This window comes from Tetrao urogallus (genome assembly GCF_951394365.1).
Source record: "Tetrao urogallus genome assembly, chromosome: 18".
Lineage (NCBI taxonomy): Eukaryota > Metazoa > Chordata > Aves > Galliformes > Phasianidae > Tetrao > Tetrao urogallus.
The window spans coordinates 549,856-575,465 of record NC_136831.1 but is presented as its reverse complement, the minus strand read 5'-3'; the positions used below and the strand labels follow the sequence as shown (position 1 = coordinate 575,465).

General features: G+C 52.7%; 2 protein-coding genes across 2 annotated transcripts in view; one reads left to right on the top strand and one right to left on the bottom strand.

The window, feature by feature from the left end:
- Positions 1-17,826, bottom strand: part of ACSF2 (acyl-CoA synthetase family member 2) — a gene marked incomplete at both ends in the record, with an annotated part of 35,040 nt that extends 17,214 nt beyond the window's left edge. Inside the window, 11 exons of the mRNA XM_079544245.1 lie at positions 3,094-3,170; positions 4,244-4,335; positions 4,846-4,994; positions 6,034-6,129; positions 6,545-6,707; positions 7,330-7,448; positions 8,571-8,624; positions 9,599-9,727; positions 10,575-10,770; positions 16,745-16,901; positions 17,802-17,826. Of these exons, the coding sequence (XP_079400371.1) occupies positions 3,094-3,170; positions 4,244-4,335; positions 4,846-4,994; positions 6,034-6,129; positions 6,545-6,707; positions 7,330-7,448; positions 8,571-8,624; positions 9,599-9,727; positions 10,575-10,770; positions 16,745-16,901; positions 17,802-17,826 (1,257 nt within the window). The remainder of the gene's footprint in view (positions 1-3,093; positions 3,171-4,243; positions 4,336-4,845; positions 4,995-6,033; positions 6,130-6,544; positions 6,708-7,329; positions 7,449-8,570; positions 8,625-9,598; positions 9,728-10,574; positions 10,771-16,744; positions 16,902-17,801) is intronic.
- Positions 17,827-19,318: 1,492 nt separating this feature from the next.
- LRRC59 (leucine rich repeat containing 59) lies at positions 19,319-23,160 on the top strand (the record flags this gene model as incomplete). Its single annotated transcript, XM_079544326.1, has 8 exons — positions 19,319-19,423; positions 19,741-19,800; positions 20,312-20,470; positions 20,593-20,688; positions 20,789-20,893; positions 21,526-21,598; positions 22,163-22,336; positions 22,916-23,160. 8 exons carry the CDS (start codon positions 19,319-19,321, stop codon positions 23,158-23,160), a joined length of 1,017 nt encoding a protein of 338 aa, XP_079400452.1.
- Positions 23,161-25,610: the final 2,450 nt, after the last annotated feature.

Genomic DNA, 25,610 nt, shown 5'->3' with positions numbered 1-25,610 from the left:
AGAGATGGAAATACCAGTCATTCCATACAGGGTGGATAAAGTTCTGAGCAGAGACGGAAAAACTTTGGTTTCTAAACCACAATACTTAAATACTTCACCTTCTTCTCTCCCTGCCTGAACTCGGTTTCGGCTCACTCCTCTAGGAAAACAGTAAGAAAACCATGACAATAATAGCTGGTTTTCCTTTTGCACCTTTGGCCCAGCTCACTCTCAAAAATTTATAAACGTTAATGAAATAAAAACCAATTTACCCCAGTCTTGCAGAAGACAAAGCTCAGTACCTTCAGGTGTAAGAGCCACAGTGCAAGCACACAAATCCGTTCCAACACAACTGTAGGGGATACAAAGCTCCCGAGTTCACTGCGCAGCTCTCGAGAGGCGGGCAGCTTTCCCAGATCGCAGCTCTCAGGCTTTCAGAGGCACGGTGGCTCTCTCACTGTCCAGGAGCCACGTGTCAGATGAAAGGCTGTCTGGCAGTTCCTAAAAGTCCGCCTGCTCTGCAGCTTCACCGCTCTTCACCCCTCCAGCTGCTCTTCTCTCCCCGCCGCGGGTTTCTTCCCTTACAAAGGAAGCGCCCACCGGCCTCGAACACTTCAGGTGAAACTGGAGACACACAGCAAGTTGGCATCAGAGGCTGCAGATGCGACTGATGCATCTCCTCCATCGTGGGAACTGGTGGTGGCTTCTTGAGTTCTAGTGCTTCTATTTCAATTGTAGGCTTCACTCACACACGGTGTAAAAAAAAAAAAAAACAACAAAAAACAAATGCACAAAAGCTCCAAGTTTAATGATGCGCTTAAAGATGCCCCTAAAGGTGGGATTTTCCTTTCTTCTTCCCAGCAGGACCCGGTACGGCCTGTCCTGGTGACCGGTCACCCCAATCATCAGAAAACTACTGACCTCCGAGTCCTCCCTTAAGCTTCTCCTATCTGTCAGGAAACATAGCTGATATATCTGAACACCTCCAGCCTCCTCCGAATCCCCGCTTCTCTGCTGATTGCAGGATGGAATCCACCTTTTCGCTCTTTTCCAACATCTATATACTTTAAAAGAGGCATTTTAAAAAATAAACGATGCATGACCATACTGAGAGCTAACCTAGATCCTGCCGGTAAAGCACAGTCATCTTTCCCAGAGGCGACGGAACCCACGTCCCAGATCAAGCAGTTTGCCTCTGTCCCTCCCCTTCCAATAGGAAGCAATAGGAAGGCAGAAGCGTTCTTCCCCAGCTGCTTGACCAGGAAGATTGGTCTCAACCCGTGCGGTCCTCTTTCTTCCCCCGGAGGGGATCCCTGCAGGCCAGGGCCGAGGATGGCAGGTGCAGCAGTGCCCAGGAACCGGCGGCCCTGAGGCAGAGCTGCCCTTGGCTCCCAAAGGCAGCGACTTCCCTAAGCCAGACAGAAACCCTTGAGTGAAGCGGTGCTGGGAAAGCCCGGAGCTGAAGCGAGCTGAAGACTGGATTCCCTCCCACTCTGAGGGTCTACCAAGATGTACGCATGCCCAGGAGGAGGAGGCGTGCAGCACGCTGCCCTGCTCAGCACCCCTCCTCACCCTGCTCACAGGATCCAGCAGGACACCAGGATGACTGTGGTTTATTGTCATGGCTGTTACAACGCCACGGTTGCATCTTAACTGTGTTTTTTAATCCTAAAGAGTTATATAAATGTATGTAAAAAAATATTTATTCCTCTGTAACTGAGTGTAAATGACCCTCAAGAGGATGAAAACTCCTCTGTCTCCTATATAGAAATCAAATTGTATATTTTCTTATGTACATCTTCTGTATAAAGCTCTCGCTGCAAAGATGAACTCAACAAGTCTCCCGGTGTCTGTCCGAGGGCTGGGGATGGGAGATAACACGAGATTGGTGGTACAAACATAGACTTAATCCTCTTTATCCTGTGGGCAGGATGCCTGCTTGTGAGGGGAGGGGCTTATCATCCCTTTTTCTACAAAGCAGGAACGCATATAACGAGTCCCAGGCAGCTGTGGTCATGTCTGGAAATATTCCGTAAAGTTAAACTCAGGCCCACTATAAAAATAGGCATCCGTCACCTACTGGAGTCCAGGGAATGGCATCAAGGCTGCCTGTGGTGTTCATGAAGGACTTCGTATCCAGGAAAAAGCTCTGGCCGCTTCTCAGACGGCTCAGGACAGATGCCCTGGACTCTCCCAGTCCTTTCCAGAGCATGCAGTCATCCCTATAAATGTCCCAGTCCTGGCAAGGTCTGGGTCTGCCAATAATAACAGCCTAACCTGACTCATGTGCTCCTCCATCACAACAGTGCACTTCCTCAGCGTTTGCAAGCAATGCGGCACCGAGGTGAAATTCGTTTCTGTTAAAGTAAAACAAAAAGGCTCTTTTTTGGCTCATTCCCTCGCAGGCACAAACCACCCCGATGCAATGCTGCACAGTACCTGAGAAAGAGTGAAATCGGACTCAAACACAAAGTGGGGGCACGGGCGACACACCGCACGCCTTCAGACCCACCAGTGAAACATCACCCAGGCCCCAGCGCCCCACGGGCCGATGGCCCCCCACAGGGGGTGCGTGGAAATGCGACGGCGCAGAAGAACAGGTGCTGCAGCACAGGCTGTGGGTCTGACAGAGCAACGCTTGGTGCCACGCATGGACTGAACCGCTCCCACGCTCAGACTCTCGGGCACACAGCACGCGTGGGATTTTGTATCTGCGCGCCGTCCAGGGCGGAGGAAGAAACCTCCCAGCAGAGCGAGCAATGCAACCCCCACACCCAAACGAACCACAAACTCCTCTCCCAAAGTCATTCGTCCTTGCAGCACGTGCAGAGACGGAAGGGTTTACAAAATCTGAAACACGCCAACGGAAGTTCGGCCTCTGGTACTCCATGAAGTGTCTCTCACCAGGCTGCCTGCCCAGGCGCCCCAGAGGACAGCAGGCACAATTCCCCCCTCCCAGCCCCACTGCGCGGCCTCTCCCCAGCCCGGCCTCACACCACGTTCCACTACCTGACCGCAGCAGCTCTGGCGCGGCTGCTGCCCAGAGGTGCCCCATCTCGTGTTTTGGCCACAACAAAGAGCTCTTGCAGCTTTTGCACAGCAGCCACAACTCACCACAATCTCTGGCATGTGCATCTTTGTTGAAATCACCTTCACGATCTCGGGGGGAACAGGGGAACCTGCAACGATTCCTGCAAGAGAAAGGAGAAGATGGCTGTCTCAGAAACTGCGTGTTTATTCATAGCAGCAGTCCCTCAGAAGGTTCTGCACACTCAGACTGAAATGCTGGCGAGACCTTTGGGATACACTGGTTCTTGTCAAAATACTTTCTATTTGTACGTATACAGAAGCAAAGGCTGCAGCAAAACCAGTTTGCCTGAATGAATTAAGGGTTGGCAGAGCTCACTTGTTAGGAAAATAAACTCTGTAGCACATTCTTAGTCCAAGCTACGGTTCCAGAAAAGGAAAGACTGAGAGCAGAAAGAGGCACAGATTTTGCAGAACAAACACGCCCATAGATCACCACCACCAGAAAAACAAGAACCTTTCCTCCTGCTATGGACCACCTCTCTGGGGAGGACAGGTCGCATCCCCACCTGTTCAGATGTGCCCTAGGATGGATGACAGCGAGAAAGCAAAGTAATGCGTAGGCTTTGCTGCACGACAAGACAAGACAAGACAAGGATCATTTTTCACATAACAGAGCTGATAAATCTGCTTAGGTGTTTATTTGCGCCCCAGCACCGTCTCCTCTCTGCTGCCATTGCCTCAGAAGGGCAGATGGCCTCCCTCCTTCAGCTGTTGTGCTGAGGCCGTCTGAGATAAGAGAGAATCCTTCAGCACGTGTTAGAAGTTGTCATACGAGTGTCTTTTAAAAACAGGCAGGAAAGTTTGGGCAGAGAAACGACGAACAGCTCTGACAGACGCACCGGCTCAGAGCACAGAGCGTCTGCTGCCACCCCGTGGTGGCTCGCGATGAGAAAAGCCGAGCACCATCCGGCTTCCCAGCTTACCACGGCGGCGGCCCGTGGCAGATAAGTCCCCCCTTGGATTGCTTTAGGATGAAAGAAGAGCCCTAAATATACGTAGCTCTGGAAGGAAATCCCAAGGAAACAAAATGCAGCACCAAATAGACGGCTCACACAACACAGCATTTCCCTGCAGAGCAGCCTTTTGCACACAGAGCTGAACACAACCTCCCAGCAGGGAAGCAGAGACCATTTCACCGGGCTTTTCCCTTTTCTGCCTGAGTTGCCAGACTTACCTCCCCGCAGAGTCGAAAGGTCGTAGGAGTCAAAGTCCGGCTGGGAGAGCATGTCTATGAACATGGTTGGCGTGCCGAATAAGAAGGAGCATCTTCAGAAGGGGGAGAAAAGGCAAAGCTGCAGAGTTGGAGCCCAATGCCCCACTCTGTCACACTCAGGGCACATCACGTGTGCCCCACACAGCGCACAGACACAGATGCACACATTAAATGTACGCCTGTGCACGTGTACATACACACAGCTGTAACTGCTTTGTTTCCAACGAGTTACACGCGAAGCACAACCTGGAAATGCTACCAGGGATGGATGCTGAGGGACCGATGGGGGCTACGTGTAAAACACGCCGGCAGCAACAAACCAGGATGTGGTTCTGCACAATCCCTGCAGTGACCCAACATGCCCTTATGCTCGGGGGGCAAAAATGTGCGGCAAGCTCCCAAGTAGAGCAGTGCCTTCTGAAGAGCCTTTGTAAGAACAGAGCAGCAAAGCTGCCGCTGTGCAGTGGGCAGGAAGCACGAGCAGCAGCCCGGCAGGGGAGGCAGGGCAGAAAGCTCCGCCGCAGGGCGCCGGGCTCCCGGAGGGAGAACTCGCCGACTCTCACTTCTCTTGAGACACCGCCTCCAGCGTCGCCTTCCCCTCGAAGCTGGGGGCTGAGAAGATGCAGGAGGAGCCGTGCAGCGCCGACACCATGCAGCCTCCCACCGACGCCAGGCAGTGGTAGAGGGGCGCGGGGATGCAGACGCGGTGGTCCTGGGTGCAGAGGCAGGCGGTGAGCGGCAGGGCGCGTCCCGGAGCCCAGCTCCTCGGAGCCCCGGCAGAACTCTGCCGATTCCTCTGGAACTGGCCCGAATTCTGGAATTCACCTTTCTTCCCATCAGATTAAAAGCTACGCTTAATTAGTTTGGGACATCTTTCCTATCGAGATTTCATTCTGGATTCTTGCAATGCCTTTTCCTTGCTGCACTTCCTAGGCTGGTATTGCTGTTACATTATAATATACCCGACCAGAGAACGGCAGTGCTGCTTCAGACATGCAGAATTATGCAGGACTTGGTGCATGCTATTAATTTTGTTTTTAAGATCAAGAAAGGCTCTGATTGAAAAAATCTTTTTTTAAAATTATATATAAATATATTTTTAATCAAAGCCATACTGTGAGAAATAGCCACTGCAGAACTTCAAAAGAAAAGATTTGCCTTTCATTATTCCTTAGAGGAACTAAAAACAGAAAACATCAACAAGATCTTATACTGGAAAGAGTAACGGGAGCGTAAACATGGCACGAAATGAAGTCATGTAAACATGGCACAAAATGAAGTCATGTAAAAGAAATTAAAACCTCACTCAGTAGAATCCAAAGCTAACATCTAGAGCTCTGCAATTGTTCGAAATAAGTATTCACCAAGATGAGAAGCAATTCATTTCACCATTTTCCCCCTACAGAAACACTTTTTAGAAAAAATAAAACAACAAAAGCTTCTCATGAATCTAAAATGCAATTTCAGTGAAACTCCACGTGGGAAAAGCGAGGGCCGTGCTTCCATCTGCAGGCACAGGGAAGGCCGAGCAAAGCCTGAGCCGCCAGGCAGAACAGAGCCCTCAGAGCCCCACGTCCCACCCCAGCACGGCAGCTCTGTGCAGCCAGCATCCTGCAGCGTCCTGCACAGCAGCACGCCCTGCCCTGCGCCCTGCCCTGCGCCCTGCCCTGCACAGCAAGCAGCAGCTCCCTGCACATTCAGTCTCAGCGGCACCGAGAGCACAGCCCAAGCCTGCTCCCTGCAGGACCCACCTGCTCTGTGATCCCCAGCCTCACCCCGATCAGGTTGGCATTGTTCACAATGTTTCTGTGAGACAGCGTGGCTCCTTTGGGGCTCCCTGTTGTCCCCTGAAAGGCAAAGAGCGTTCTGCAATGAGGTCACCTCTGCAGAGGGCACGCGTTCTTTGAGGCAAGCTCCCAGGCACAAATCCTCACACTCCATCTCTTCATTCCCCTCCCTGAGAGATGGGATTTTTTACTTTTTTCCCTTTATCAGCACTCGGTCCCAAACCAGGCAGAAAAAATGGCTCAGCTACAGCTGGAAAATTCACATGGCAACTCCTGACAAAGGGCTGAGCAGCAAGAAGTAGAAAGAGGAAACCCTAGAAGACTTCCTGTGTTCTGCAGCAGAGGAGGAAAAAGGCAGAACCAGGGCTTGGTCAAAGAGAACATTAGGCAAAGGAAGCTCAGCATCCAACAGAGTCTTCTCTGCATCCCCTCTGAGGAACCCAAGCACAACCTTGGAGCAAACAGCAGCACCTACTGAAGTGAACTGGATGTTGACCGGTTCGTTGCAGGACAGGGTCTGCTGCAAGGCTCTTAACTGCTTCATATGGCTGCTGTCCCCAGCCTGCATCACTTCGTCCATGTGAAAGGTACCGGGCAGCTTGGAGTCCAACATAATGACAGTAGATAGGTCAGGTAGCCTGGTAGAAGGAAACGTGCCATCAAGAATGGAGCAAGGAGCAAACTGTCCAAAGAGCTGTATGGAGGCCAGGATAAACCTCCTGCACAGGCTAACCTGTCTGCTTTGGATAAGACTCCGTTCCTGTAACACAGGAACAAGAAGCATTTAGAGCAGCTCACGCAGGGTACATACACCAAAGGAATTTTACTCCAAATCTGCAATCAGTGTTATAAGGAAGAATCGTGTGTAGGACGTTCCACCTCTCAGGACTCTGTGTTTCTACAGAGAGCCCTTCTATTGCTGGCAGCGATGGCTGAAGCCCCAGCAGGCAAAGACCAAACCGCTGCTCCAAGGTGTTGTCCATCACCGGTCTGGGATCTCAGCAGTGCTCGGTGGAATGCCAGAAGGCCTGAGGCAGCACCTGCAGGGCAGTGCTGGGGAAGAGGCTCAGTGGTTGTGGTGTCTCCCAGCACAGCTCCATTAAGTGGCTGCAAAGTGCCCTCATCAGTACCTGAAGTCCTCAATAAGGAGATCTCTGAACTGACCCTTCCTCCACTACAGCGTGTTGCCTGCAGCTGAGATGACACAGGGCAGGACACAGCTGCTAGGTCAGTGAAACCTGCCAGGTGTTCCTAACTCACCTTTTGCTCTTTATTCCCCCTGGACTGGAGTTTTCCACTTCAGGACATGACTGCTTTAGAATATCATAGTACTTCTGCGATTTAAAATGAGCAGGGAAGACCAGTGCCTTGCAGCCAACCTGTGAAGGGAGACAGAAAGTGATCAGATCTCACACTGGGGTGATGCTCGGGCCACGGAGAAGAGCAGAGCCTACAACACAGTGACCCCACGTGGCATAGGTCCTCCAGTGGCTGTGCATGGGATGTTCTCCATGCTGCTCTGTTCAGGCACACGATCCTGACTCTCCAGATTAAATCTGAAGCTTTTTATAGACCTCCCTAGTAAGAGCCATCGTATACAAGGTTAAAGAGTCACTGAAGGGCACGTAAAAGGTCTCTGCAAAGTGAAAATGCAGCAGGACACTCTCATGGCCGGGGGTTCGGTTCTTGCTGGGCAAGAAAGCAGAGCTGCAGCTGTGGTTCCCCACTCTCAGAGGATCACTGTTCTTCACTGCAGTGTGAAGGTAAAGGACTGATGTTTCAGGTCAGGAGTCCCAGTGTTAACAAAAAGCCCAGCCCAAAAGAATCCCCTTCAGAGCTCTGGGCTTATGCTGGAGAAAATCAGAGCAGAATCTAACACAAAAATACAGAAAGGGAAACAAAATCCAGGTCTCCTTGGGAAAAAAAGGATAGGAGTGCCATCTCAGGAGAGAGATGCAGAACGAAAGTCACGAACAGAGCCAGGAAATGAAGCGTTCCCAACCCCACCAGGTGCAGCACGTCGCCTGTCCCAGTGGAGGCAGGAGCTGGCACATTCGCTTTGGGTTTACGTTGCCACCTGGTGAGAGCACCAAGACTGGAGGGGAAGTGCTTCACTGCAGGGCATTTAGTTTTAATATCTGGAGACAGCAGCAATGCTGGCAGTATTGCCATAAGAGGATTAAATGAAGGATGAAATGGGAACTCAAACTACAGCCCAGCAACCCAATTCCAGACTGCTGATGCAAGAAAAATAAATCTCATTTAGCAGCAAGAAATCCCCCACTTCTTTCCAGACAATGCAAAAACCTGCATGGTGGCCTTGCTCCCACATGGCCATCACCAGCCCTGTTCTCTGGCCAGCTCTCCTTGCCTCTTCCTAATACACCTACGTGTTTAACAGTTCCCCTCTCTGTACCATCCCCTGCTATTCCCTCTAACAAACTGCTTTTATGACTTCTCATAACAAATCAAGAGGAATTAACAGTGAGTGCCATACAAACCTTCCTGACCACAAACTCCAGCTCACGGGCCTGATAGGCTGGATTCACAGATACCTGAAGAAGGAGGAACAAGAAGGGTAATCAGAGTAACCTTACCCCAGAAACCGTCTTCCCTAATGCATACTCCACCAAGAAAGTTCTCCCAGAGACAGGTGACAGCCGAAGCCCCTCCTGTCTGAGATGCAGACCTAAGAGCTCACCACAAGGAACTCACGTTCCTAGAAAAGCTATCTGAACCCTGTGTTTGCATGAAAGAAAAGGGAAAGGATTCATGAGTCAGTCACAGCAGCTTTAGGAATAAAAACAGTCCTCCTTTCTCCCTGGCAGGCATTAAATCCAAGCCACAGGTACTCAAAACTCAAGGGAACCCTGGCATTCTGAACAGACAACCAGCAAAATATCAGCATTTCCCTGTACGGCTCTCAACAGAGGCTGCACTGAGCACAGAAGCGGAGCCGACCCTCAGGGTCATCCTGAGCTGTGCTCACACATCCTTACTGCTCCTTAGCAGACACTGGGATGAACAGTGCTGAAAAAAAATATCCTAGATGTGTTACAGCCCTTACACAGAGCACTGCATAAACAGGACACACTTTGGTTAACGTAGCAGATCACACCAGCAGTGAAAATTGAGGGGAATTTCAGGGGAATGCAGCTTGGGCTGGGTTTCTGAATGAGCATTTGTATCTCGAAGCCATATAGACACGGTTAGGAGGGATCTCAGTAACTGGCAGCTATTTGGGATAACCACATGTCCCATAAGAACCAACCTAGGGGCAATCTTGTTTGTATCCATCGCTTTCCTGCAGGCCGTTCCCTTCTACTCCTTCCTCACAGCCCCGCCGTCTGCCTCCCTGCACGGCAGAAGATGCGGGCGCTGCTCAGATCTTGCTAAAACTGATTTGTTAGCAGCTCACCATGCTGGGAACGAGCAAGGAGAGAGTCAGACTGCAGACCTCATCTCCACCATATGCTACTGCTGTGTCCACCTCCTTTCCCAACGCACTGATACAAACCCCAGCACTTACCAGGATGATTCCTGCCTGGGCTGTTGCAAACTGCATGAGAACCCACTCATATTTATTGGGACCCCACATTCCTAGCCTGTCTCCCTTCTTCAGGCCAAGAGCAAGAAGTCCAGCTGCTGCTTGGTCTACCTGTAAAATGCAAGACAAGCACCTGAGGATCATAAACATTATGTGGCAGTGGATATCTTTCCACAGAGTGGAAGCCCAGGTGGGCTGTTCACGTGGTGGTACTGCTTTGGAGTAGCTTTCCTCATCCTCATCGTCTTCATTTCCTCTTTTAGGACAAGCTCATTTCCTTACTAAGCAAGATGACTTCCATTTCCATTGCTTCTTGAATATAGGGGTGACAGATACTGGCCTGGGTGGCCCAGTGGTTTGGCAGTGGTGCCTGCTGTGGGGCTGGATCAGCTGCAGAGCCTGGTGGAGGAGGTGAATCAGATCCAAAGGCCTCCTCCTCTGGAAGGTGCTGATAGGTGCAGATCAGACCTCAGCACGGTGCGGTGAGCAGCAGATCTCTGGCTTGGCCAGGATCAGGGCATATGTTTGTCAAACGTTCTATCAGGTTTTTAGGATTCTGCACTTGCTCAGGGTTGAAGTTCAAAACCACTCGAGGTAACAAAGTTGAAAGTCAGACCAGCATGACCAACACAAGAGCTAATGCCTGCTCCAGGTGTGGAAACATCATGACTCAGCCCACAGAAATTATTGCCACCTGATGTATTAAGTATGAAAGTTCGTTTTGGAATATAAAGTAATCATTTCATGTATGCTGTCTTCTCCCTTTGATCTGTAAGGACAAAGGCAGCACACACCAGTGGATGTTCGCTCTGGCAGTGCTGTCACTGCAGGTTCAGAGAGGCACACAGCACAACCCTCGCTCCTGAGCTAACCAATGAAACCGGGCTGGATTTCCCCATTAACACCAGCTGCTGTCCCAGTGGATCGGCTCGGGCTGTGATGTGAATCAGACACTCACCTCCCCTTTGAACTGAGCAAACGTTTTCCGAACTCCGTCTCGGTGGAAAACGAAGGCGTCACGGTGGGGAAACCGCTCCGCTGCCTCATCCAGGCATTGGCCCACGGTTTTGTTGATCAGAGGAATGTCTAAGGTCCCCTGGACATAGCTGTCGGTCACCCTATGGGATGCAGAAAGTGTCCTCGTGTGCAGGACACTGCGAAGGAAAAGAAGCTGTGAGACAGACGCCAGCAGGTTTTCTCTGCTCTCACAAACCCAGCTGCGCTTCAGGAGCTGTGCTACATTATCCCAGCACTGAGCTGGTCGCCTCCCAGATGACCCAGTTGACTTCCTAGTGCTGTAAGGGAAGACACAAAGAATTCCTAAGCCACCAGGTTCAGCTCAGGGCTCTGGTTACAAAAAAAGTGTCTTTGTAATATAAGCAGTCATTACTTGCTCCCAGTCTGGAAAAGTCACCCATCTGCCTGCAGTACCAGCGGTGCCTATCTGAGAGTTACAAGCCTTGCCCGCTAATCTCTGGATCACCTTTGAATCTCTGCCGTGCTATTCCAGCCTTGGTTGTCAGCCCCGAGCTCCACCCAGACTGAGGACTACAAAACAGTGAACTGAATCCAATGGAAGTGGTTTTTTCCTTCCCAAGGCCCAGTGGCTCACTCCCATAAGGTGCAAGCAGCGCATCCCACTGAAGCCAGCAGAGCTTTAGCTCTGCATCAGCTCAAACAGCAGTCAGCTATCACAGCATCACAGCATCACCCAACCCAGAACAAAGGGCCATCCCCAGCACATCCCATGCTCAGACCAAGCAGAGCACCTCACCCAAACCACACCTGCAGAAGAGTTAAGACCGGTGCACTCGTGACATGCCACAGAAATATGAGGAAGGTGGTTTGATGCCAGGCCTGATAGATGAACATCAGAGCTGGTACTGTCCTCCTTCCATTTCAAAAGAACAGACAGCACCCTGAAAGATGTTAGGCAACATCCTAGGACACAAACATGCTTGCCCTCAGTTATCTCCACATGTCAGGGCCACTGTGAGATATTTCCCTCTTCCACAAACAGAGATGAGAAACTGAATTGTGAGCTCCAGCAAGGCCTAAGTGCACTAAAGGGAATCACAGGCAGCCACTTCGGTGCCGAAGATCAGAAGGACCTCCAAAAGCAGTGGGAAGCAGCTGCCCCACCTGCAGATGCCCACGTCAGCTGGCAGTGCAAGCACAGCACAGGGCCGAAACCAAAACCACTCACCCACAGGGCAGGAGGCCCCAGCAGCCCAGGGAACGCGCTGCCCGGTGCCTGCTGTGCTGCTCTCATCCATCTGGCATGAGAACCACTCCAAACATTTCTAAATATCTGGAGAGATTGTGGATTTGGCAGATTATTGAGAGATCGTAACATTAAAAAGTGCAAATGAGGCGGAAGGGAAACAGTGGAAACGTTTTGCAGGGATGTTCATTGTAATGGCTTCCTTCTGCTGGGAAGAGGAGATGGCTGAGAAAGTTAAACAAAACTCAGTCTGCGTCATTTTAACCTGTTCTAAAAAGATCTGCGGAGAACAAGGCAATCTTGTCTCACAGAATAAAAACTGCTTAGAAGAGATCAAAGGAGTTGAGCTTTAACCGAGAGCCGCGAGCAGAGCAATGATCTGTGTGTGCAGCACTAAGTGGGCTGCGCAGCCTTTACTGCCTCCGGGAGCAAAACCACAGAGTTTGCAGTCCTGGAGATGGCAGCAATAAAACCAGGAGCTACCAGAGCAGCGAGGGGAGGGGGCTGCAGGGCCTGCAAAGCGGGCTGCCAGGGGAGAGGATACACAACAAACAGACATCAGCACGAAGGACAACCTGGGAGGCGTTTCAGCAGAGAAGGGCCTTGGCAGAAATGGTGGGACACAGTACTTGAGGAGCACAGAAATGATACTGGAGGCCCAACTGGAGAGGAAACGGGAAGTAGCAAGAAGCTGTGGGCAGAGCATTAGTGAAAAGCATTTCAAAATCGCTAAGGCTTTCCCCGATGGTCAGCTGCTTCGCTCAGCAGAAAAGCGGCAGCTTCCTCTGAAATCACAGCTGTCAAGGATCCAAGCACTGCTGTTCTCCTCCCTCCCTCCTGCTCAGTGCCTCTCTCTGCCCAGCAGCTGCCTGCCAGGCAGGATGCAGCCCCACCAGCTCTCCCACCTCCTGGTTCCTCTCTCCTCACTTCTCACTTCTTTCCTCCACTCCTGTCCTGGGATATTCCTAGGACGGACAGGGTTAAGCAGCACTTGCAGGATGCGTGGCTCTGAAGCGCTGCCCTTTGTTCACAGATGTGGGGCAGAGGAAAAAAAAAAACAACAGATGACCCTGAAATCAAATTTTACCCATTAATTACGGGATCAACGCTCTGCAAAGCCTTTGTGCTAATTGCTGAGAACCTGCTTTCCTGCCCGTGAGGAACAACATCAGCACGGCGTTACTTCCTCTGCAAGACGGGGCTCTGCCCCCTGCCTGGCACAAGTCGAGCCGCTGCCTTTGGGAGCAGAGCAGCACAGCCCGACCCTCTTCCCTCACTCCTCGCCAGCAACGGCAGCTCCGCTCGGGTCAGGCTTTCCCTTCTCACAGCTCTGCCCAGCAGCGCACACCGCGGCTGCAGGGGCTGCCCCAGGAGGAGGCAGGAGGATGTAACCGAACGAGCAGTAAGGAGAATTAGCTTTTGTTTCAAAGCTCCTGGGGTGGACACGTATAAAGACCAGGAGATGAAAGGAAGCTCCACAGAAGAAAAGCCTTTGATAAGAGCTGAAAAAGCTCTCCCTAATCCACAGAAGAGTGCTTTTAGGGGGGCAATAAAAAGCACGGCAGCTCCTGCCATTCTGAGCCATCGTCACGTTGCTGCAGGGCAGCTTTAGGAAAGCCCCTCCCGTACCTCACGCTGCCACAGCAGGAAGCCACAAACTGTTCGCAGCGATCAGTGGAGGCCGCCGCACTCACATCTCTGCAGCCAAATCACCTCCAGTTCCAGTGGAAGCAGAGCCCATCTCTATGGTGACGCCCCACATTTCCCCACCGGCTGCACGGGGAACAGGCGCCGCTCGGCGCTGAGCTCCCTCGGACGGCCAGGCAAAGCGACCCGGGGTCAGCGAGCAGAGCCACCTCTTGTGCAACAGCACTTTCACCTCGTGCACCCCGGCTCACCGGAGCCCAGCAGGCGCTGTGCTGCGCTGGGGGCAGCAGAAGGCTTTCATCGACCGCGCTCCTCTGGGGACTCGACCCAAGGGAAGCGTTACAACTGGTCAAAAAACACATTTGGTCTCGCGTGTTCCCCCAGCACGGGGCTGACAAAACAAGAAGCAGAAAGAAGGAAGGGAACGTTCAATTGAAATCCAGACCCTGCAGCCGATGGAGTCTGATCGTTATGCTTTCTGCAGTCTCCTTTGACGTCCTCTGAGCTGCTCGCACAGCCCTGCACCGCTGCCAGCAAAGGGGCGACACAGCAGACAGAGCAGAACCTCAGCTCACACCCCCAGTTCCTCCCCGGCTGAGGGGGCAAAGGGTCTCACAGGGGCAGAGCCCCATGGCCCAAGCACGAGGGTTTGTTTTCAATCTGAGAACACTGAAAGTTCCTCACGTGGTCCCCAGAAATTCTCCCGTGCAGAAAGGCTCTGGGCCTGATCCCCACTCCTTAACACACAAAGCCCGAGCAAAACGACAGCTCCTCCTTCCTCGAGTTTTCACAGCTCCATCTCCCTCCGTCCCAAACGTGGGGATGAAAGAATGTCAAAGAACTGCAAAGTATTTCTTTACAGAACTCCGCGCTCTGAAGTGCTTCAGTGGCGATGCCCTCGCAGTGTGGAAGCACACACAGCTGCCTCCCAAAGCCCCACCCTGCACCAAAAACACCTGCAGCCTTGAAATCCGGGTCTGAAACAGCTCACACTCGTAGCCCAGAATCACCAACTGGTCTCAAAATGCTTCTCTTCAGAAACACCAAGGGAGCAAAACTCACAGCTTTCATCTGGTTTGAGCTCCTCGAATTCAAATCTGATCTCTGGAAATGCTTTGGCACTCCTGGACCACTTATTTCTTGGCCATAGCAAAAAGCAAAAGGTGTGGGCCAAAGTAAAACAGCACTCTGGAAGCACAGGGAGCCTAGAACAGAAGGAACAAGGCAGATGCATCACGTGGAAGGATCAGCAGCACCATGCTGACAGCAGCCTGCCTCCTCCTGCCCAGAGCCAACAGCCAGCAGGAGCGTGATTGCAAAGAGCATTCGAAGAGAAAGAATGTTTAAACAGAATGGGTCCGAGGGATTTATGCATTTTCTTTAGTGTTTGCTCTAGAAGACAAATAATTCACCCTCCGCCTCCTCCTGTGGCACAGCTGGAGGTAAAACAAATCAGGATTATTTGATCTGGTGGCAGCTCTCCTTTCCCTGCCTCAGCTGGCAGAAGGCAAACTAAACTCCTGTGGGGTTTCACCAATAAACTTTGAGAGCACACGTCTTCTTTTAGCAATGCATTCCAGCAGCAAAGCAGCCAGCAGTGCCTGCAAACGAGCCAGCCTCACCACCAGGCTGCTCCTGCATGGCAGCGACCTCAGCCTGGGGCGTGGGGGAAAGAGCTTCCTCCTCGTCTCACGTGGATGCAAGGTCGGCAGATGGATCGCAGCCAGCCCATAAAGCGCCCATCAAAGCTTATAAAGCAGCCTCAATCAACCCCAGGAGCTGTGTGTGATTAACCTGACCAAAGTTTTACAGCTGCTGACACAAGATAACCGGTTTCATTTTTCATCTCTTTTTCCATCTCTGCAGAAATTACCCTGAGAAGGAAGGTGTGACCCCTGATGCCCTGCAGTGACAGAGCTGCCCTGCAGCAGTGTGGGCTGCTGGCTGACTGCTGCTGCTCCCCGTCCTCACGGGCTCAGAACTGATCCCAGCTACGGAGCTCAGATTTGGGGAAGCTCAAGGACTCCACATCCAGCTTCTCATTCATGGAAATCCATTACGGTCACCTCCCCAAAGCAACAAGTTTGGGGTCTTTTATGTAAAACAACTGCAAGGAAAGAGTGGTGAGCTGGCACTGCTCTGCACCCTCTTTACCTCCTTGCTCTTCAACACAACCCTGCTGGCTGCGGAGTTAATCACCTTTTGATTACTTTTTGTTTGTTTACTTTAGTTAGAGCAATGGTGATCTGCAGAGTTTTCCTGGAGCCCTCAGGTTTCAATTCCAGCAGACTGGCAGTGGTGTCCCGTGTGCCTTTCCCTCTGCACTCGTTCTGCCCAAAGGATAAGCACTGTGCAATTAGGAGCAGAACTTAATAAGTTTTCACGTTACTAGAAGGAGTTTATTCCTATAAATAGGCTTTGTGAGTCACTGTTCCGCCACCCAGCTTCACATGGAATGCTGGGCTGCGTCCAAAATGCAATAAACGTTCTGTGTCGCTTCCCTCCCGATCCTGTTTCTTAAGAGCAGATGTTGAGATGGTTGTCTCCCCATCAGAGCCCAGCTGAAAAGCATTACCTGCACCCCGAGTGTGAACCCTGCCGAGCTACTTCCCGGAAGTCACCCGGGTAGGATTAGTGTCCGAATTTCAGCTAATTCTTCCAAGCATTTCTCAAAGCCAATTGCTTTCCCGTTTTTCGCAGGAGTTTGCTCCAAAAGGCAGCTCGAACAAAAGCGAGAACCGGCCAGCTGCAGAGCTCCTCGGAGCCGCGGACCTGCCGGCCCCGCGCTGCTGCAGACCCAGCAGCCTCTGCACGGCCGTAAGAACAACAGTGGCACAGGGACACCGACGGGCACGGCCCGCGAGCCGGAGCGCCGGGCGGGGAGGAGGAAGAAGCTCGTCTGTACGTTGCACGTTACAGCAGTCGGATGGAGCCGCTGCACAAAGAAAGTTCAGCCCCGGGCGCACGCGTTCCTCCGCTGTCCCTCCTCTGGGGGAGGTCGCCTGTCTGCTGCTGCCGCTGCTTCAGGGGGGTACCGGGGAGCCAAAGTACGGCGACGCACCTCCAGCACCCCCGAGCCGAACCCGGCCCCTCTGCACCGCAGCCACCGCCTGGCTCACCACCCCCATCCCTCTGCCCCCTTCAGCCCTGCACAGCTGCCCTCTTGCCCCAACAACACGCTGCCCCGCGGTGCCCCGTCCCCTCGATCCCCCGTCACTTTGCTCCCGGCCCCTGCAGCCCCCCGGTCCCGTCCGTACCGCGCGCTCAGGCGGAGCAGCCCTCGGCGGGGCAGAGCTGCGAGCAGTGCGGCGGTGGCCATGAGTGCGGCGACGGCAGAACCGGGGGGGCCGGGCCGCCTTCCCGCTCCGCTCCGTACGCAGCTCCGGCGGGGGCGGTGCGCGGCCCGGCCCGGCCCTCCTCAGCCCCGGCTTGGCCTCACCCGGCCCCGGGGAGGGCTGGGCAGGGCTTGGCCGGCCTCGCCCCGCAACGGCCCGGCCCTGGAGGGAGGACGGGCTGTGGAAGCCGGGAGCTCTGCTAACCGCCACCCGCTCTGCCGTGTGGAGCGCGGTCGCAAAGCATCTTCTGCGCGTGGGGGCCCCGCTGGAGCAGCGGGCGGGATGCCGCGCGTCCCAGGGCACGGCCTCGGCTTCCCGGGATCCCCCCTTTGCTTCCCGGCCACGGCACGCTGCTGACGGCACTGAGCCCCGTCTCCCTGCTCGCTTCTCTTCCCAGTTCCCAGCTCCCTGCCCTGCAGCTCCGTCCCTCCGCTCTGTCCCAGCGGCCGCTTTTTGCCTCACCCCAAGCGCTTCGCCGCAGCCGCCCCGAAACCCTCACGCAAACCCCGAGCCTTGGCTGACACGAAATTTGGTACGAGGGCTGAAATTGACTCTGCCAAGGCAACCGGCGCTGCTTGCCTGTTTTTCTGCATCCGTCAGAGCACTGTGAATCACTAATTAATTTCTAGCCTTATCCATTTAATGAATTATCGCAGTTACCACTTCGCTAACGGCTTTCAGCACTCTGGCTGTCTGTACCCCGTCACATCAAACAGAGCAGCGAGGAGCGGCAGAGCCGGGCATGCCGAGGGCAGAGGCAGCGCCCAGAGGAGCCCCGCAGTGCACAGCGGCACTGACTGGTGCAGAAGGGCTGACACGTGTGGCATTCCTTGTGGCAAATGATTGACAGACTCTCCGGGCACTGTTGGAGGCTGGGGTATAAATTTGGTGCCAGAGGGCAACCCGTGTCTCAAACATCACACAGACATTAACCACCGGGGTGGGCTGAGAGTGGCCTGATTCTCACTCAGCCACTGACCTGCAGGACAATCGCTGGCAGTCATTTTGCAACCCCACTTCTGGTCTTCCCTCCGCCCAGGCGGACGCCAGAGATCAGCAATGGGAGATGCTCCAAGGCTCGCTCACCGTGTCGAGTGCAACAGAGCTTATGAACAAGGGCATCAATACTGGCTGCAGTGAATCTTAGGTATCAGAGCCACAAAATATGCTCGTAACACAACCACGTAATGAAATGCTGCCCGCAACCAAATCTCGTGTTTGGGAAGGTTGGCTTCAGAAGTAGATGTTGGATTTCTCTCAGTGTGCATTGCTCGTGAAGCACAAGGAGCTTGTTTGGTGGCAGTAGTGGTGCTGCTTTATTTGGTTGGAGGAAGGAAAACCTTGCCTTTGAAATGTGAAAAACTGGTGAGCAGGTAGGTGAGTTTGTGCATTTCCATAGGTGATGTAAGGCTGTATGGCGCTCATGGCCAGGAGTCACTGCTGCAGCAAAGCACAGCGCAATTATCTGTATCTGTACTGCAGGAGCATCAGCGTGTGCTCAGTGTCATATAACACAGAGAAAAAAAAATCAATGTCTTTGATACAAAAAAAAAAAAAAAAAAAAAAAGTCAGCCCTCCTCTCCTCTCCTCTCCTCTCCTCTCCTCTCCTCTCCTCTCCTCTCCTCTCCTCTCCTCTCCTCTCCTCTCCTCTCCTCTCCTCTCCTCTCCTCGGCACAGATTTGCCCTTCATTGCCCTCTGAACCTCGCTGCAAAAAGCACGAGCTTTGCACAACCGGACCTCGCTTTTCTCCAAAGAGGGCTCTGCCATTTCAGCTCACCATTGGGAGGCACAATAGCCTGCTTTACCAAATTCCTGTAACCTCCTGGATGAAAGCACGCCAACCTTAGGTACCTTCCATGGTATTTTCTAGGATGCAAATCCTTGTTTACCATGCCTTTGCTCAGAACCTCCAATAACCTCCATTACATCTAAGGTAAGCAGATCCCCCGTGCTGGAAGAGGCTCAGTGGCACTGCACCGAGCAGCCAAGGTGCTCCCCGGGCACAGCTGTGCCGCAGCAGCACTCACAGACGCCTCTGTAAGCGCCCGTAGGTCACAATGCGTGGAGGGGCTTGGAAACTCAAGGCTCGTTCTCACCACAATGCCGTTACTGGGGAGCACTAATTCGGCTCTGCCTCAGGAAAAACTCTTCCTCGGACTTTTCCGGCCGTGGGTCGATCGGGACAGGAGAGCACTTTGCTGGTGGAGCTTCCGGACCAGAAGAGAAGTTGCAGAATTTCTCCTCGCAGAGAGGAACGCCTCGGTCCAAGTGCAGCTCCCAAGAGACACTCCGGGCTCCGAGCGCGGCGGCGGCGGCACGGCTCTGTGCGATGCGGCCGGCCAAGGCAGGAGGCGCGGATCGCTGCGCGCTGCCGCTCGCAGGGCCGGCAGCGCCGCTCCGGGCCGCCAGGGGGCGCTGCGCGACACCGCGGTGCGGACGTGGACGCGGAAGTGGCTGGCGGGGCGGCGGGGCGGCGCGGGGTCCGCGGAGCGGCCATGGCGCGGGGCGGCGGCAAGGCGGGCAGCCTGAAGGACAAGCTGGATGGCAACGAGCTGGACCTGAGCCTGTGCGGCCTGAGCGAGGTGCCGGTCAGGGAGCTGGTGAGCGTCCGAGCGAGCGGGGCCGGCCGGGAGCAGCGGGCCGATGCCGGCTTCGGGGCAGCAGCGCGGTGAGCCGGCGTGCGGGGACGGAGCCGGGCGGCGGAGCGTCACGACCCGTTCGGCGGAGCGGCGCTGCCCGGCCGCGCGAACGGCCCCGGGTTCGCTCCTTAGAGCGAGATCCCGGCTGCGGCCCCGTCAAGATACGACGTAGCTTCGCGGAAACAATACAAAATATCGCGGAGACGATACAGAAGTAGCGCCTTCGCGGAGGTTTCCGCACTGTACCCGTGTGTTCATTCGGGACTGCTTTCTTTCAGGCTGCGCTTCCAAAAGCAACCGTGCTGGATTTGTCCTGTAACAGCCTGGTTTCCTTGCCGGTAAGATGCACGACAGCCTTTGAGAGGATGAAGCAGAGCTGGTAGGAAATATCGGGAAGAGACCCCTGGTGCTCCAACAGCCGCCGGCTCAGCCGGAGGTCGGAAGGAGCTCTGGGCTCTTTGCTCCTGCGGCGGCTGAAGGCGCCGCTGGCAGCGCAGGGCGGGTCGGTGCAGGCAGCGCTGCGGGTCAGAGCGCAGCTGTCAGAAAAGGGTTGCGCCGAGCAGAGTGCAGAACCTCCTGCCGAAGGATCCCGGGCTGAATACCGAGCAGGCTCAGCAGCCGCAGCAGTTCAGCTGTCTCAGTTGTTCTGCACACCGCCTCCGGTTCGTCTGCCCCACCGTTACCTACCTCACTTTTCTGAGGCAAAGGAGGCGGGGGGATTCTCCTCCACCAGTTCCGTGGGAAGCTGGGGATTTGTGGCTTGTATCAGGTGCAGACTCGGCACAGCCCCTGCCGAGGACCTTCAGTAAGGTGCTGAAATGCTTTTCCTGCTTTTCGGTTGTGTTTTAGTCAGATTTCTGCAGTTTGACACACCTGGTGAAACTGGATTTGAGTAAAAATCGGCTCCAGCAGCTGCCCGTGGACTTTGGGCGCCTGGTCAGCCTGCAGCACCTGGACCTCCTCAACAACCGTTTGGTCACCCTGCCCGTCAGCTTCGCGCAGCTCAAGGTAAAGCCGGCGGCCGGGCGGTTACATAAAGCCTTGGGACGCAGCCCAGGGTCTTGTGATCCTTCTCAAGTTGATTTCTCTGGTGCAGCATCTATCCTGACGATACTCCTTCCAAAATTCAGCTGTCTCTGCGCTGCGGCCCAGAGGAAATTCTCTCACGCCTATTGAGAACGCTGAGCTCCCCACTTGTCTTCCTATTTCATTCTTGGGAAAACCAAGCAGCTCTTTGCTTCAGCTTTGAATTTCTTAAATAACCACAAGTCTGTCGTGATGTTTGTGGCCGTCTGACAGCCCCCCCTTCACCACCCCTTCCTGCAGAACCTGAAGTGGCTGGATCTGAAGGACAATCCCCTGGATCCTGTTCTAGCTAAGGTAGCTGGAGACTGCCTGGATGAGAAGCAGTGCAAGCAGGCTGCAGTCAGGGTAAGGAACCTGCTGCTGTTTTATTCTTGTTTCTTATCTTTTTGGTGATGTTTTTTTCCTCTCTTTACTTAGTAAGCTCTAAAGTTTCTTCAAGCAGTTCTCTGCACTGATTTTACTGCTTCCATGGTTAGAGAAAAAACATGGGGAGTCCCACTCTCAGTAGAACTGAGGACTAAATGCTGCTTTGCTAAGGGATAGAAGGCACAGACAAATAACTTGTGCATAGACTTTGTTATACTCCAGGGTATAAAAATCTTCATGGAACTACTATGGGAACTACTATAGGGTCATGTAAATAGTTGCTGCTGGGATTCATGGAGCAAAAAGTTACAATATGCACTTCTGTTACTGCCTTGCCATGCTGCTGTGAAATAGTTCAGGCTGATGAAACAAGCTGTTCTGTGATCCTCTGTAGCTGCTAGCACCGCTTTTCCATGTAATTTTAGAGCAGAGACCTCTGCTTCTTAACTGCAAAGAGTGGTGTAGCAAGAGTTCTCTCCAAGTCGTACCTGGAGGGCTCAGGTCAGCAGTCAGATCCACCTGACTGCCTTCGCACCCACTGCAGCCATTTGTGAGCTAACCTGCCCCGAGCCTTCTGCAGCCATCTCACCTTGTTCTCTTGGACCTTGAAGGTACTGCAGCACATGAAAGCGATCCAGTCTGAGCAGGATCGAGAAAGGCAACGGAAGCTCCAGGCAGAGCGAGGTAAGCACAGTCCTCACACTGCTGAATGCTGCCCACAGTAAGGATTGCCAGCAGGCAAATATTTGTAACTATTGGAGTTCTGAGCAGGGTAGAATGGCTGGAAGGAGAAAGATACCCTGGGACACAGTGCTAGTTCCTGCCTTCTTGACAGAATCATAGGACAGCTTAGGTTGGAAGATACCTTAAGAATCACCTGGTTTCAACCCCGCTGCCTTGGGCAGAGACGCCTCCAACTGGACCTGGTTGCTCAAAGCCCCGTTCAGCTTGGTCTTGCACCCTTCCAGGGAGCAGAATGAAGGATAAATAAAAGAAAGAAAAAACCCACCACCAGAACAAACCACTACAGCACAGGACAGTTATTTGATTTCAGTGTCAGAGAATAGCTAAGGTTGGAACAGGTATCTGGGGGTCATCTGGTGCAACTCCCGCCTCAAGCAGGGGCATTGAGAGCAGCTCGCCCAGGACTGTGTCCAGGGGTTCCAACTAGGAACAGATAAGCAGGCAGTAAGGAAGAAGCCAACGACAATCCTTTATGTAAATGGAAAACTTGCTATTAATCCCCAGAAATGGAAAAGAAGCGCGAGGCAGAACAGCGAGCCAGGGAGGCTCAGGAGAGGGAACTGAGGAAGCGAGAGAAGGCAGAAGAAAAGGAACGCAGGAGACGGGAATACGATGCTCAGAGAGCTGCAAAACAGGAGGTGGAAAAGAAAACTAAAAAGGAAACTGCGCAGACCCGAAGTAAGTGGTACCCACAGTGAGCTCAGGTAAAGTGCATTCTAATGTGTGCCTTGTGGAAAAGAGTGAACAGGAGCACTGCCTCAGAACTGCGTCACGCTTAACCTGCACTGTAGATTTGATAGTGCCAGATCTGCATTTATGCAGCCTAGGTGCTGAGAGACCAGGAGTGGGGGAAGCAGCACAGCAGGAGAGCTTACAGAAGCCTTACAGGCAGGCAGCTGTAGGCAAGTAAAACAGTGATTTAACATCCAGGTTCCTGATGAACTGCTGAGCTACAAGTTTCGTAAAGTGCTCTGAGTGCTCCTAAAAACTTCTCCATTCATTTAATCTTACTGTACTGAACTATAGGTTTAAAAACAGATCTTGTGCAACACACAGATGCTCTGCTCCTTTTTCACTTCTGCCCACGGAAGTGAATCTCATGCTCTTCTCCTAAAGTGACCGTAGTTAAATGAGGAGAGTTCTTTGAGAAAACAGGAGCACAGCACAGGCTGAAAAGCGCATTACCTGAGCACGGGGCAGACGGGTAAGGATGCCTGAATAATTCCTCCCGTTGTCTTGCAAACGTTGTTCTTGCAGAGCCTGCCTCCAGTTCTCGCGCCCCTCCCCCAGCGCGGCACAAGCACTCGTGGTCGCGGTCGGTGCTGAGGGCGCTGCTGCTGCTGCTGCTCTGCATCCTCGGCACTGTGGCTGTCTGCAGACTGACGGAGCTACAACACCAACCGCTGTGCGTCAGCGTGAGCGCTCTCTACGAAGATGTAGTTGCTGCCGTGCAGAGCCACAAAACCCTGCAAAACGTGCTGCAGCAGAACTCGCAGCAGTGATTGTCCTGGATGGGCGCTTTGTCAGCATCTCCTTTCACCATCCACGCAGCCGGAATTCCTATGGAATTGTGTTCTGATGAAACGCTTTTTACCGTCAGCGTTGATTTGCTGGTCCTCTCCACGCACAGTAGTTACTGTCGGACCATCGCTGCTGCGCACTTCTGTCGGCCGGCCGCTGCCATCACCTGCCTGCATTAACTTAACGCTCCTTGCCTCGAGGGACCCACAGCTAGCTCCTAAGACACAGACAGATGTCACTTCATAGGAGTGGGGAAAAAGGCAGCTTTCAGTTATCAGGTAGTTGTCGCTCTGTAATGCAGGTGTAAGATTTTTTTAATACGTATCCAGTTCTTGCTCTCGTTTCTGTTAGTGCTAAAATTGATGACGTGGCTGTATGGGAATAACATAGGTAGGCCTGCTCCAGGACCAATGACGTGTGGAATGGCTGTGCATCTGTGTGTGTTGGAGTGAAGGAGCTGATGTACTATTGAAAGAAACTGAAAATTTTCAATACAACATTTTTCGCATCAATGTGTCTGAAGTGTTTGTGTTGTCACCTCAGGACAGAGCTGTGTTACACGCCCTAGAGCAGCAACGCCCCTTTCTGACCGCACACAGCGATCACTCGTTGCAGGCAGCTAGGAGCAGCAAAGGAGCTACAGCTCAAGAAGGGCTTCTTGCCAGCCTGCAGTCTTGTCAGAAAACGTGAGTGCAGGGGGAGGTGACACAGACAGGAGCTGCTGCGGCTGGCTGCAGCACGTGGCGCTGGGTGGCACTGCTGCAGCAGCACAAAGCCTGGCCCAGACTTCACCATGGGACCTGCAAAGGCTGGGAGTTTGGCACAGTGCTAAAGAAGACTCGGCTGTGTAAAGGCAGAGTAGTTCAAATAATCTCCACACCGAGGAAAACCAAAAAAGCGTGTCATATCCCTACAGGGTTTGTGATTGTAAAAGAAAGCGAAGTGTAAATGTAATGATGCAGCACAGCTTTCAGAATAGCCATGCTACAGCCTCCACAGAGACACAGCTTTGTTAGGCACCTGATGTGCTCCCTCTTTTGCAGTACTGGAACGATTGCATCATTGCACTGACACGAGGAATGGCAACTCCTCTGTTCCACTGTTACTGTGCTGCTACAAAGAAGTCAGTTATGCCATTTCATGTGACCAAGGTCATAAGTGAAACAGAAGCTTTCACCTTCCCATAGCTTTATGATACACCTGTAGTTCTCTCATTACCTTTCAGAAGAAATCAACAGCATGGATTCAAAATAAAAGGACAGAGCAGCTTCCCATCCCTCTGACACAGCAGTATATTGCACGTTTTCTACACTTCCTCAAAACAGCTTTAGGTTTTGTTTCTAACTCATGGTCTTTAACAGGTCATTGCTTACCATTCAGGAATACAGCAGACAACACCCAAAGCAACACCTGCCTGTCAGCACCCGGCAGCAACCTGCAGCTCTACCATCTAGAAGACTCCTGCTTAAGGCAGCAAACGCAAGGCTAATAAGATCTGTCAGTTTCAGTCAGCAGCACCTACTGGCCACGCCGAGGCACCCGCTGTGCACGAAGCCACTGCAGCTCATGGCTGTTTTTCCCATTTGAGGTGGCGTTCCTCCAAAAGGCAACTTCCATGCATGGAGTGCAGTTCAATTCATACTCAGCACTTATTTCAGTAAGTGCCTCTGGAGGAAAAGGCCTCAACTGTCCTCATGTGCTCACCAGTGCCAATGGCTTTGTGGGCAGGAAAGCGTGTTCCCCAACCTAATCAAAAGAAAGCTCTTTCTGCCAACTGTTTAGACCTCATAATTCCAGCACATATAATCAGATTTCAAGACCCTCTATAGATTAAGCTGTCTGTGGACTGAATCAGGGCAGTCTAAATTTAAATCCGAAAATTAGTCTTACTCATTCCCATCTGGCACAGCAGAAAACAACAAAATGTCTTTGAGAGGTAAAGTTCTTCTCCCTCAGCAGAGCAGGTGCAGGGGGCAGCACCGCACTGAGCAGCACCATTTCTCACACTGAAGAAAGAGAAGGTATCTACTTGCAGTTTGGATACCAGTGGAAAACATCCAAGAAGACATGCCAGGATTACAGAACAGCTCGAGGTTGGAAGGGACCTCTGGAAGTTGTACCTGTCCAAGGAAATGTGTTAAGAAATAACTGATGTTATTACAGAAAGTGATTTATTCCCTTGGAAGAATAACAAAAGCACCACCAGTGCCGTAAGGCATGTCCAGTTCATGCTTCATGGAAGACATTCCACAGCTTTCTGTGTAAACGCCAGCCATTCAGCAATTGGATCCAATTTCCTTCTAATGATAGAGACCAAAAGTGCTTCAAGCCTTTAAGCTGCGATCCAGGAGCCCACTTGTCACCTCCGCACCTTTTCCCAGAAGGAAGATGAATACAACCAGAGAGACCATAGGATCTTCGCTCATCTGGG